The sequence below is a fragment of the Physeter macrocephalus genome, chromosome 3 (genome assembly GCF_002837175.3).
Source record: "Physeter macrocephalus isolate SW-GA chromosome 3, ASM283717v5, whole genome shotgun sequence".
Taxonomy (NCBI): Eukaryota; Metazoa; Chordata; class Mammalia; order Artiodactyla; family Physeteridae; genus Physeter; species Physeter macrocephalus.
In genome coordinates, this window is record NC_041216.1 from 13,748,735 (window position 1) to 13,762,451 (window position 13,717).

At 50.6% G+C, this 13,717-nt stretch overlaps 1 protein-coding gene across 2 annotated transcripts in view; it reads right to left on the reverse strand.

The window, feature by feature from the left end:
* The window catches only part of SMPDL3B (sphingomyelin phosphodiesterase acid like 3B), a 29,213-nt gene that overhangs the window by 3,476 nt on the left and 12,020 nt on the right, over positions 1-13,717 (reverse strand). For both annotated transcript variants that reach the window (XM_024125699.1, XM_028484617.2), the window contains exons 2-5: positions 10,368-10,581; positions 7,720-7,817; positions 2,328-2,471; positions 1,120-1,292 (exon numbers count right to left, since the gene is read on the reverse strand). In XM_024125699.1, coding sequence (XP_023981467.1) covers positions 1,120-1,292; positions 2,328-2,471; positions 7,720-7,817; positions 10,368-10,581 — 629 coding nt within the window. The remainder of the gene's footprint in view (positions 1-1,119; positions 1,293-2,327; positions 2,472-7,719; positions 7,818-10,367; positions 10,582-13,717) is intronic.

The following is a 13,717-nucleotide window of genomic DNA, read 5'->3' on the forward strand; positions in this document are numbered from 1 at the left end:
AGCAGGGGCTCAGAGACCCCTTCCACAACTCTTCGTCTCTACCTCTCACAACCTGCCCGTCTCCCCAGAGGCAAGCAGATTGCCTCAAAGGTACCTCCTCCCCCATCCCTCTCCCAGGTGATCCGGCATCTCCCTGTACCCAGAAATGAATGTACCACATGCTTCCCTCCCGCTGTGCCTTTATCCATGCTATGCCTGCCACCTGGAGCGCCCTTCTCATTTTCACTTCTGTAAATGCTACTCATGCTTCAAAACCCAGCTCAAAGGATACGTCCCCCTGAAACTTTTCTGATCCTTCAGAGACAAGTCTTCTCTTCTTGGAGAGCTCAGGCATTGTAACCAAACCTTCTTTGCATGGTTGTGTAGCATATGCTGTGTGGTAATGTGTGTTCACGTCTTAACATTCCTCGAATCTCTCAGCTAACAATGCCTGGGCCCGTGGTCCCCATTGCAAGAGGTAGAATGGGGGGCGGGGGCAGTAGTAGGAAGGGCAGTTAAGAGCATGAGCTTTGGAGCCAAACTGCAGCTGGACACCAGCTGTGGGTCACCTCTCTGAGCTTCAGTTTTCTCATCGGGAAGGGCACCTAACTGGTGGAGATATGAGAGTTAAATGAGATCATCCATATAAAGCACTTAGCAACATATCGGATGCATAGCGAAGGCAAAAGCACTGGCCATGAGATCCTGTTGGGAATGCGCTGGTCAGAGCAGGGACTCAGGCAAATGAGACACAGGGTCAGTCATCAGGGGCCTGCTAGCCCAGCAGACTAGATGGACACACCTCAAGGGCAGGGCATCCCCTTGAGGTCTAGCCCGCAGTGTGGCTGCAGCTGTGCTGGCCTTGGGTTCTGGAGTCTGGGGTTCTAGTCTAGGCCCCACCCCTTATTGTGTGACTTGAGACTGTCACTGCCCATCAGGAGCCTCACATCTGCAATGGACTCCAGGGTCCCAGCCTCACAGGCTGTTGTGAGGATGGAAGCAGCCCCCTCAGGTGCCGTGCTGATGAAGGACCCTCTGTGATGTGGGCATCTCAAGCGAGTGGGTGAGTCTGTGCCAAAGTGGGGGACTTGTACGGGAAGAGACCCCAGGGAGGGAAGAGGAGGAGTGGGGAGCCCTTACCATTTCCCCAGCTCGGGATGCATTGGTCAGCACATCGTCCAGCCACTGGAACTGCTGGCCAGGGTCGGCCATGCCGGCCGTCTGCTCGTTGTTGCTATAGTACAGATTGGTGTTGAGGACCACGATTCGCCCAGCTGCGCTTGGCCCCGGCAGTTTCTCAGAATAGAAGGCACCTAGGACATCACAGCCAGGGGGAGTCTGAAGGGGTCTCCAGCCTCGGAACAGACACCCCTCTGTCCCCCTCCACTTCACTCGCCCACCTTCTCCTTCCCTTGCGTCCTCCCTTCCCATCTTTCCCATAGGAGTGGCATCATGGGTAAGACCAAAGGCTCTGGAGCCAGGCTGCCTGGGTTCAAGTCCTGGCTCTATCACTTCCTAGCTGTGCAACTTGGGAAAGTTCCTTAACCTCTCTATGCCTCAGTTTCCTCCTCCGCATAATGGGAATAACATGGAGGTGTGTTCGCCCCTCCAGATCCACTGTCAACCCTTCTCCGCTCAGCTCTCTGCCCCAGGAGCTGTGGGTTAAATCCATGGGCTTCTGTGCTGTGAGCTTCTGGTTGGGTTTGACCAATGGGGAGCCCCAACAGCAAGGGACTGAGGAAAGGAAAGAGAGGAGTTCAGGTCACTTTGGGATACTGTGTCTCCAAACCAGTGATTCTCAACCTGGTGATTTTGTCCCCAAGGGAACACTTGGCAACGTCCAGAGACATTTTTGGTTTTCACAACTAGAGCTGTTACTAGCGACTAGTGGATAGAGGCCAGGGATGCTGCTAAGCACCCTACAATGTACAGGACAGCCCCCCAACAAAGAATTATCCAGCCTCAAATGTCAACAGTGGCAAGGTTGAGAAACCTGGCCTGAACTGAAGGTCACTGCCCCTACCTAGGATTGTTGTAAGGAGTCTAGCAGTGTGCTGAGGGCAGTTCCGGGCACACAGGAAATGCTCAGTGAATATTCTCTTATGATCCTCATTAGTGCTGTGGAGTTAAGAACATGGGCTTTGGAATCAGCCCTGGATCCTACTCCCAAGTCTGCCTCCTCTAAGCTGGGTGACCTTGGCCAAGTGACTTGGTATGTTCAAGCCTCAGTCTCCTTATCTGTAAAATGGGGATAAAATCAGTCCCTCTTTCATGGGAATGTTGTGAAGATGAAATTAGATCAGACCTTGGCATAAAGTGCTCCTTACAGTAGCAAATGGTGTTAGTACCTTCTTTGAAGAGAGCGATGGATTCGTTACTGAGCCAGGGTCGCCACAGCTCTGCTACCTGATTGTAGATATTGTTGCTTCCGGCCGGGAACTGGTTTTTGGGGTGAAAGTCATGATTTCCCAAAGCAGCATAGACTTTAGTATCTGGGAGGAAAAAGAAAAATATAAGAATATATATGCAAAAGTGCTTGGTGGAGTTAGTTTCAGCCACTGGCTATCAGAGCTGATAGGGAAGAGCTATAGCACAGATAAGGAAAAATACAGAGCCAAGCAGAAAACCACATTATAGAATCTGGCAGAACTTGGCTCAGATCTGGGAAGGAAGAGCAGTGAGTTCTCTAACTCCATTCCCAGCAGAAAGTTCCATGGTCAGAAATGAAGCATGAGATGAGGAGGAGAAAGCTAGAAGATCCAAATAACCTTCAGATCCATGATCAGCCACTTGGTCATTTAGTGTGCCTTGTTCTTGTCAATTCCAGATCCATCCTACTGTTAGGGAAAGGGTCTGCTGCACCCTGGAAGGCCTTGGGAGTTTCACTCATTCATGAATCAACAAATATTTATTGAGCACCTAGTATGTGCAAACGTGTAGACCTGGGCCCCCAGGCCCAGGCCCAGAGGCCTGGCAGTGCAGTAGGGTTGATAGGCATTGAGTAATGGCTGTCACAAAAAGGGAAGAGCCGGGCTTCCCTGGTGGTGCAGTGGTTGAGAGTCCGCCTGCCGATGCAGGGGACATGGGTTCGTGCCCCGGTCTGGGAGGATCCCACATGCCACGGAGCGGCTAGGACCGTGAGCCATGGCCGCTGAGCCTGCGCGTCCGGAGCCTGTGCTCCGCAATGGGAGAGACCACAACAGTGAGAGGCCCGCGTACGCAAAAAAAAAAAAAGAAAAAGAAAAAGGGAAGAGCCACTTGCTGTGGGAGTGTATAACAGGGGTGGGAGTGGGGGTCAGGGGAGCCTCCCTGATGTTGTGGCCTGCGAATGAACCCAGGAGGGAGAGGGGAGCCTGTCCGACTCATTTCTTCCTTGTGAGTAGCCTCACTCCTGCTTTTATTTTACATCTGTGTCTGGCATGTAGTAGTTGCTCAATAAATATTTGATAGTAAACAAAAACTCCTCTGAGCTCAAGGCAGGGCCTTGAGCAGGCCCTTATATGAGCTTGGCTTACCCCAGGGAGTGAACTTGAACCAATGAGGAAGGCTGGCACCTCCAGTTCCTACTTGAAAAAATGATTCTAACAAACCCTTTACCCTGTATAGCCTACAAGATCTGGAAATGCTAAGCTCTGCCAAAGGAGGAGGGCATAGAATTCCCATGAGGAATTATTCACAAAGCCAGAAGTCATGGCTGTGACTGCCTGAAAGAAAACCTCACCTCTCTAACATAGATGCAGGCAGCCATAAGAATCATTTAAGGACTTCCCTGGTGGCACAGTGGTTAAGAATCCACCTGCCAATGCAGGGGACATAGGTTCGAGCTCTTGTCTGGGAAGATCCCACATGCCGTGGAGCAACTAAGCCTGTGCAGCACAACTACTGAGCCTGCGCTCTAGAGTCCGCAAGCCACAACTACTGAGCCTGCATGTCACAACCACTGAAGCCCGCACGCCTAGAGCCCGTGCTCTGCAACAGGAGAAGCCACCGCAATGAGAAGGCTGTGCACTGGCACGAGCCCCCCCAGCACTGCAACTAGAGAAAGCCTGCGTGCAGCAACGAAGACCCAATGCAGCCAAAAATAAATAAATAAATAAACAACAGAATTAAATACAGCTCTGATATTTATTTAAAAAAAAAAAAGAATTCATTTAAGAGAAAACACAAATCCCTGGCATCCCAAAGGCAGATGAGAAGGGAGGTTATCTCTCCCAGTTTATAAGCAGATAAGGTGGGGGGTCCCCAGAGACATAAGAGAAGCCATTTTTGGCCTAAGCCATTTTGGGATCTAAGCCTGGCTACAATGCTTGCCTTTGAACAGATCTCACTAACAATGATCTTAAGGGAACAAAAGAACAAATGACTGTTATCAGGCAAGAGAAGTAGCAAGGGCAAAGGTAATAAATCAGTTGTAAAGACTCCCAGTTCTGTTTCAAGGTAGAGATTAGCCTGAAGCACTGTCTTGAGCTGTTTGGCAGAATTTAAATCCCCTCAACCATGAGATCAACTGGAACCTAAGGAATGAAGATGCTGACCTTTGCTGACCCTTGTGACTTCAATCAACTAAAGCTTGGACTCTGTCAACTTTGCCCCAATTCTAAGTTGCATTCTCCTGCTCAAGCCCCTTCATGAATATGCATATATCCTTAGTTTAAAGCTTCCCCAATTTTGCTGTTCAAGGACACACTGATTTGGAAAAATCCCTGGTTTTCTCCTTACTTGTTGCAAGTAATAAATCCTTCCTTCTCCTGATCTTTGGCTTGGTTGTGTCTTTTGGCTTGACACCCACCAAGAGGCAAACCCAGTTTTGGGATAACAGGTTTTTGCCACTTCTATGTGTCGGGCACTGTTAGAAGATCCTTACAAGCCTAAGCTCCATGAGGGCATGACCTGGCATCTCGTTCACGGTCACATCCCCTACCCCTAGCATGCTGTCTCACCCGTAGAGGACACTCAAATATTTGTTGACTGACTAAATGAATGAATGGATTACCTTATTTAATCCTCATAACAACCCTTTGGGCAGGTACCATTATTTTCCTCATTTTGCACAGGGAGAACACTGAGTGTCCAGAGGATGGCCCAGCTAGAGCGTGGCAGAGCCTGAATTGGGACCTGGATCAGTTTGCCTTGCACACCTGTGTTTACCATCGGTGGAAAGACAGGGGCCAGCGTTCACAGTGACTCTGATGTGGGGGACACAGGTGCACGTGGCAGGAAGAACTCATGACATGGAATCAAAATCTCAAATTTCAGTCCCTTCCTCTTCTCCAACAAGTTGCTTCAGCTTATTTATCTCTATGATAGGGAGTGTTCTGCTTGACCTATGTTGCTACCATTCTCAAATAAGATTATGCCTCATTTCACCTCTTCCACTGTGTTCATATTTTAACATCTCTATAAGTGGGATGTGTCTTACCATGGAGGCCATGAGAAAGTTCTGTGTCATACTTTAATGGACAGCATTTTTTTTTTCTTTTTTTTCTTTTGGCCACGCCATGCAACTTGCAGGATCTTAGTTCCCCAACCAGGGATTGAACCCGCACCCCCTGCAGTGAAAGGTCTGAGTCCTAACCACTGGACCACCAGGGAATTCCCCGGAGAGCATTTTTTTTCTTAGCTATACATAAAATAATGAAACATCTTACAGCCAATGGTATCTGGGATTTAGGAAATTCAATAAATGTGCAAGTGTGTTATAAACTGTAAAATCTTATTTACACTTGTATGTTAGGTCATAGTAATAAAGCATTTTCTTATCCATTATTTCACTTTTATTCCTGAAGCCCCATGTGGAGCAGAGAAAACTGCTCAGTGTTGGATCTGAGTTTGAATCCCTCCCTAGGCCCTGACTAGCTTTGAGCCATAGGTTCCTTATCTATACACTGGGGGTAATAATACCTCTTGTTGCCATGGGGGAGAGTGTCCTGGTTTGAACCTAGTAGTGACTTCTGCTGGAAGATGAACTAGCCCAAGCATATCTGGGTTGGGTTGGGTTGGGTTGAGTTACATAGACTAGAAGCATCAAGGCAACTTCTTTGCACAAACTGATTTACGTTGAGGGAAGGAGGTGTCAGAAATGAGGTGGCCTCGGGGACAGAGGTGGGATGGTGACAGCAGCTCGGGGGCCCCTCCTGGGGTGGCAGTAGGAGTGATAGGCAAGAGATGTCCTCAAACCAGGATCTGCATCCTCAACCTTGCCTGTTTCCTTGACCCCAAGGCTCACATTTGTCATCAGTAAAAATGTGAGACAGCTCCACTCTCTCTGAGTCTCCTGAGTCTCACTCCTGACAGTGAATGAGCTAAGGCATATAATATTCTTAGAGGAGTGCCTGACCCTTAGCCCTTGATACATGGGTACATATAGTTGTTCTTGCTACTGCTATTACTTATTTTTATTATCATTATTTCATATCTGGGTCCTGGGGACCCATGACCAAGACCTTTAGAGGAAGCAGCTGTGCCGGAACCCAAAGGAGATTGGGGGATGGGGAGGAGGGTCCTAGGGGTCTGCTCTCACAGGTGTCCAGCTGGCGGGCTGAGAGCCTGATTCAGCCCCCAGGACCTCGTGTTTGGCACAGCCTGATTAAAGCCATTTTTAAGGGCCATTAGGTGGAGCACCCAGGCTGCATTCTCCCTGTCAAGTCCCGTGGGGCTGCTATCATAATCACTCACGGTCCCGGCCTGCTCCCCCAGGCTCTGAAGGCCTTGGATTGTACCACGAAACAGCACTTTGGCTGGAAATCAGCATCTCCCCAAAGTCCCAGCAGCCGGGACGGTTTAAAGGCAGTAGATGGCAATTGCAGAGCCACAGCAGGACGCAAGGGCTGTGTGCGAGCCCACGTGAGACTTACCCAGGGAAGATGCCTAAATATAACAGTAAATGCCTTGAGAAGGGGCTGTGAGTCAGGTGTTAAACTGTCAGGACAGAAGCCAGTGAAATGTCAGGCATTTCCATTATTAAAAAAGAAACAACAGGCCCAAAATGGAGTTACTTGTGCTAAGCCCCAGGTCAGCAAACCAAGTTAGGTATTAACCAAGTTAATACCTAACCTAACTGAAGTTTCAGCCTCTCCCAAGAATGTGACCTTTAAACAGTCAATCTGGAATTACCTGGTCAGCACTAGTGAGGAAATCTGCCTGATAGACACCACCCCTTCCCCTAAACGAAGGTAACCTTGCCTGAAACAATCCACTTTTTGCTAGAATCTTCCTTTTTCCACCGCCTTCTGTTTATAAAAACCTTCCATTCGTACAGCTCCTTGGAGTGCCTTTCTTTTTTTTCTTTTTGGCCGCACTGCACAGCATGTGGAATCTTAGTTCCCCGATCAGGGATCAAACCTGTGCCCCATGCAGTGGAAGTGCAGAGTCTTAACCACTGGACCGCCAGGGAAGTTCCTGGAGCTCCTTTCTATTTGCTAGATGGGATGCTGCCTGATTCATGAATTGTTGAATACAGCCAAATAGATCTTCAGATTTACTCAGTTGAATTTGGTTTTTTAACACCATGAACAGGATTCTATGTGTATCCACAGGCCGACAAACTCTCATGTTCCTTACAGGGTTGTTGGAAGGTAAGACACAATCGCTGTGAAGTGCCTGGCACGGGACTTGGCCAGCAGCCGTCGTTGTCCACGCGTGAAGGTCGTTCCTCTGCATCTTGCTGCCGTTTTCGTCCCACTGTGCCAGGCACCGCCTGGGCATCAGGGAATGCTGTGGGGACCTGGGGCACAGTCTTACCTGGAAAGGCCTCTCTGATGAGCTCGGTCAGACGCTCCACAATTTGCAGCACGGCCACCTCTCCCAGGTTCTCGTTGGGCACGTGGGGCGTGTCATCACTGCAAAACACCACCGGGCAGCTCGGGAAGTGGCACAAGGAAAAGAAGGGACGGTTCTACCGCGAGAAGAGAGACTGCAGAACTGGGCCTCAGACAGCTACTGAAGGGGAATGACCAGGCTGGAGTTGGGAGTCACGTGGGACAAAGTCCAAACCCAGGCTCTGCCATTGACCGGCTGTGGGTCCCTGGGCTGGTTGTTTAACCTCTCTGAGCTTCTATTAGCTCATCTATAAAATAGGGACAATAATGGTACCTACACACAGAGTATTTGTGGGACTTCAATAAAGGGGGAAAAGTATATATATAAAATGTAGTAGCTGCTAGGTTGCAGTTAATATGGTCTTGAGAGGGCAGCTCTGGGTTTCCAGTCTCATCTGCAAGCCCCTGGGGAGCTTGGGATGGAGAAGCCGTGTCTGAGTTCTGAGTTTCCCCAAGGTAAGGAGTTTGGAGCTGGCTTCAGAATATAGAATTCAGATCTACTCTGGTAGGTCGAGGACCTACCCCAGGACCATTTAGTCCCCCACATTTGACAGACCTAAATTCCTGGATCCACCTTAGAAAGGTGCAGCAAGGTGGGGGAAGAAGTGGGAAAGGAGGTTTGGGGGATGCTAAGAGCCCTCACAACTAAAGCCTGAGGACTCTGCTGGACCGACGGGACGAGGCAGCTGCTACCCAGAGACTCCCCAGGGAAGTTAATTAGCTGAACTGCCCTGAGACCACTACTGGCACCCCACACTGGCTCACTTTGTGCTGGGTACTTTCTGTGTATTGTACCCTTATCCACTAATTCATTCTTCATAATAACCCTACAACATAGGTTCTATTGTTAGTTCCATTTGACAGATAAAGAAACCAAGGCACAGAAAAGTGAAGAATCCTGCCTAATGTATACAACTAGACAATGGTGAAGTCAGAGTTTGAACCAGTCAGCCTGGCTCCAGAGTCTATGCTCACATCCATTCCATCCTACTGTGACTCTGATACCCTCATTAGGGCAGTAAGAGGGGACTTTTAGCCCTGTCCTCCCTGGGGACAGGCCAGGAATACAAAGATAGAACAAAATTCCATTTTTTTTTCTAGTTTGGAGCATTTAATTCTGTGTGATAGAAAACACATCCAATTTCTACAGGTTATCCCTCAGGGGATTGCGAAAGCACATCCAATTTCTACAGGTCCAAGGGACTGCAATTCTCCCGGAAAGGTCCAATTTCTTAGAAATTGAAGAATTATGAAGGGTCCTAGAGGTCATCTCGTCCAATGCCATACACCTCTGCAAGTCCCAGAGATTTCCCAGAAAAATCATGCTTCTGTTAAAGGGTCATGAATTTCCCAGAGGGATCAAATCTTTTAGAATGTTACGCATTTCTCCAAGGGCCCCTCCTCAGAGAGCAGGAGGCCAGGGTCATGGCCTAAATCTCACTCTCTCCTTAGATTGATTCCTGAGCCCAGGGAAGCCAGAGCTGCCCAGGCTCCTCCTGAGACACTGTCACATTTCTTAAGTGTCCAGCCTTGCTCCTCCCCCTGCTGACCACATAGTCCATCTGAGGGTCATTCCGATCACTCCCGTGTCACACTGAGAGACAGCTGGGGACGTCATGGGTTTGATCCCGCCTTACAGAAGTGTCCATAGAGGCTGGAGGAGGGCACAAGAAGCCCGAGCTCCTGCCAGCCCTCCTCACCCGCTCCCTGGTTCACCACTTCCTGCAGGAAGTCCTCCCCAATCCCGCCAGAGGGAGTCAGGTGCCCTGTGAAGCTCCCCCATCCACCCAGTGACGCTCTCTCCTCGCTGGGATGTAATGGTCAGTGGCCTTGTCTGTGTCTCCCAGGAGACCTTGAGCTCCCTGGAGGAGGGTCCAGGTCCCTATCTTCTCTGTTCCCCCCGTCTCCTGGGGCTGAGCACAAGACAGGCTGACCTACCAAGGGAGGGAGGGAAGGAGCGAACGAGTGAAGGAAGGACCTCGAGTGCCGAGGGAAGTCAGAGGACTTCCAGCAGCATCCATGGATGAGCAGCAGAGGTGGCATCTCTGTGGCTGAGCTGAAATCACCCCTCAGGCTCTCTCCACACAGAGTCGTGCTCTGGCCAGTGAGGATCCCCAGGGCCAGGGCAGCCGGGGGTGGCCTGCAGCTGACCAGGACACTTGGTCCCAGTGCTGGCTCACCTTCAGCCCTCCTACCTTCTCCCCTCCCTGTATTTGGATCTCTGGGGCTTGCAGTCCCCAGACCCCGGTGGGAGTGGCACCAGTGTTCATCGAGCCCCACGCCCACCCCGACTTAAAATCCGGGAGTTCCCCACATGCCCAGACATGCCATGACCATGTCCCCAGGCTCAGTGAGAGCCACATTCTGCTGAGGCCGTAAGACACAAGATCAAGGGCACAGACCCTGGAATCAGCCAGGCCCAGGCTCCCCTGGACAAGCTTTGAGCTTCAGGTTCATCCTCTCCGCAGCAGGGCTGGTGAGGACTAACGGAGACGGTGTGGGGAAGGTGCCAGGCAGGCAGGGGGCACAGGCAGTGGCCCGGGGAAGGGTAGCTGTGGTGATGCCTCTCACCCAGTCCAGAGGATGAAGTCTGGCTCTGGTTCGATCTCCTTCATGGCGTAGATAGAGGAGTTGATGAGGATCCAGGGAGAATCGCAGAGATAGTTGCCCCAGGGGCCTGCATTGGGCACCGGCTGGGAGCCAGCGGACGGGCACACCTGGAGGGGGTCTTCAGACACCTTGTAGTCCGGGTCAAGGTGCAAGTCAGAGACGTGCCAGAACTTCCCTGCAGGGGCAAGGAGACCCTGTTCGATGCAGGTCTCTGCCTGAGCCTGGATGGGGAGGGAGTCAAGGGAACCCTGGGCTGGGGGAAGGGAGCTTGCACAGGTAAAAGGAAGTTTTCTCTGAACCCAGGTCCTGGCTTTGCCCAGGGAGGCACTGAGCAGAGCAGGAAACGGGCTTGGCTCTGTCCCTGACCTCTGACCTTTGACAAGGCCCTTTCTATCTCCCCACCTCAGTGTCCCCAGCAGCAGCATGAGAGATGGACTGCGTGACCCTCAAGAATTCTTTGGGGGACTTCCCTGGTGGCACAGTGGTTAAGAATCTGCCTGCCAATGTGGGGGACGTGGGTTCAAAGCCCTGGCCCAGGAAGATCCCGCGTGCCGCAGAGCAACTAAGCCCACGCGCCACAACTACTGAAGCCTGCGCACCTAGAGCCTGTGCTCCGCAACAAGAGAAGCCACCAAAATGAGAAGCCCGCGCACCACAACAAAGAGTAGCCCTCGCTCTCCCCAAGTAGAGAAAGCCCGCGTGCAGCAACGAAGACCCAACGCTGCCCAAAATAAATAAATAAATATTTTTAAAAAAACAAAACTCTTTGGGAGTTCTAAGCAGAGTGCTTGTTTTAAAGCAAAGGTGGGTTAAGCGCCCAGGCTCTGGATCCACATACTAGCTGTGTGACCGTGGGCAAGTTGCTTCACCTCTCTGAGACCATAACTAGAGCCAAATCTTTTCAGCAGGGAAATACATACAAAAATCTGACCTGGGAGAAGGCTGACACATGAAATGCATTGTAAGATCTTGCTGATCGGTACCAGCAAAAACCTGGGGAATATGTGTGGAAATGGAGTTTACAAGTACGAGGCCAGAAGATAAGGAACGTAACTTCAGATTGGGTTGAGTTTCTTATTGTGGGTACACTTGTTAGTGACTCTGGATGCGGGGTAAAATGCCAAAAATCTCTTGGTGTAATAGAGAACGGAATCCAAAGAAGCTGGCCACGTGGAGTGGCTTTATCATCTGCACCGAGCACAAGGCCTGGTGTAAATGGTTTCGATGATGCTTATTGAAGGAGGGCGTTGAACAGGTTTGGTCTCTGCCCCAAATCCTGTTTCTGGCTAAAACAGGGGTGAGGACTGGAATTTCCTCACTCTCCACCATTGTTGTCACTTCCTCCTCCACTTCCTGTGTCACTCAGACTCAGAGCCAACAGTCAACACCCAGCCCATCCCAGGAAGATGGGCCTGGGCCAGGGGGTCCCGCTTTTGTTGCTTTCAGGGTTGGATTAGTCAGTCCCCCACTCCCTCAAGCCGTCCCTTCCCCCCTCCCCGCCACAGGACCTTCAGTGGGGCTCTAAGACCTGAAGGTAAAGTCTGGACCCTGATCTCACTCCTTGACTTTTCCTCCAGATGCTTCTGCCCACCTCTCCTGATCTAAACCTCAACTCAGGAAAGGATCAAAAACTTGTTCACGGGACTTCCCTGGTGGCACAGTGGTTAAGAATCCGCCTGCCAATGCAGGGGATACGGGTTCGAGCCCTGGTCCAGGAAGATCCCACATGCCACAGAGCAACTAAGCCCGTGCTCCACAACTACTGAGCCTGAGCGCCACAACTACTGAAGCTCACGTGCCTAGAGCCCGTGCTCCCCAACAAGAGAAGCCACCGCAGTGAGAAGCCCACGCACCGCAACAAAGAGCAGCCCCCGCTCGCCGCAACTAGAGAAAGCCCATGCAGCAACGAAGACCCAAAGCAGCCAAAATAAATTTATTTTTTAAAAAGACAACAAACAAACGTTCACACTAAGTTGCAAATGACTGATGAAGCAAATCATGGTCTCTCCCATGGTCATTATATAGTCATCCTCACCACAGCCCTAAAGGGATTGATCATTATTCTCATTTTACAGATAAGGAAACTAAGGTTCAGGGGTCAACATGCCTGAGATATCATGGTAAATGGTGGGGTCCTCTGGCTCCCTATCCTCTCCCAGGAAGATGTGATTGCTAAGGGGCTAAAACCAGTGCTTTTTATTTTAACTATGTCTTTTTGTAGATAGTCTAATCCTGCATTTTAATTTTGTACCCAAACTGAAAGTCTTTGTTTATAACGGCGGGAATTTAAATTTTTTTTTTTTTTTTTTTTTTTTTTTTGTGGTACGTGGGCCTCTCACTGTTGTGGCCTCTCCCGTAGCGGAGCACAGGCTCCGGACACACAGGCTCAGCGGCCATGGCTCACGGGCCCAGCCACTCCGCGGCATGTGGGATCTTCCCGGACCTGTGTCCCCTGCATCGGCAGGCGGACTCGCAACCACTGCGCCACCAGGGAAGCCTGGGAATTTAAACTTTTCACACAACTAGTGATCACTAATATATTTGAAATTACTTCTACAGGGGCAAAATCCTAAGCCAGAGGAAAGAAAATAACCTCCCCGTTTCAACTAGTAAGTGGGTAGAGTTGGTGGACCTTCCCAAGCCTCTGCCAGAGGCGATGAGTGGGTCACATCTGCTTCTAAGCCTGAGGCCAGGCGAGGTTGGCTGTGGAAGCAAGAGGCCCTTTGCCCTTTATTCTGGCACGTGGGTCCCTTGCCGTCTCTGCAGACCATGCAGAGACCATTCCCCTGCCTCAAGCCAGCTCTTTCTCAACGAACCACAAACATGGAGCAATTCTGCCCCTTTGACATCAGCCCTCAAAGTACTCAAAGGTTATTTCTCCACTTCAGAAACTCCTTGCCTGAGGCTCGTCAGCTGTTGGTTTGTCTCTTCCTGCAAGCTCCGGACTAGTCAGCGTAGAACTGAAACTCCTTGCAGCCTCCCTCACACTTCCTATGACCTCTGAGTGCGTGCATGTGCATGCATGCATGTATGTGCATGTGTGTTCATGTGTGTGCATATGTGTGTATGTGCTTTTTGTGTATGTATGTATACGCGTGTGCGTGGGTACATGCGTGCGTGCCCACGTCCTCAAAGGCCTGACTTCAGGAGAGGCCAGGAGAGTGGAAAGAATGGCAGAGAGAGGGACTTCCCTGGTGGCACAGTGGTTAAGAATCCGCCTGCCAATGCAGGGGACATGGGTTCGAGCCCTGGTCCGGGAAGATCCCACATGCCGTGGAGCAACTAAGCCCGTGTGCCACAACTACTGAGCC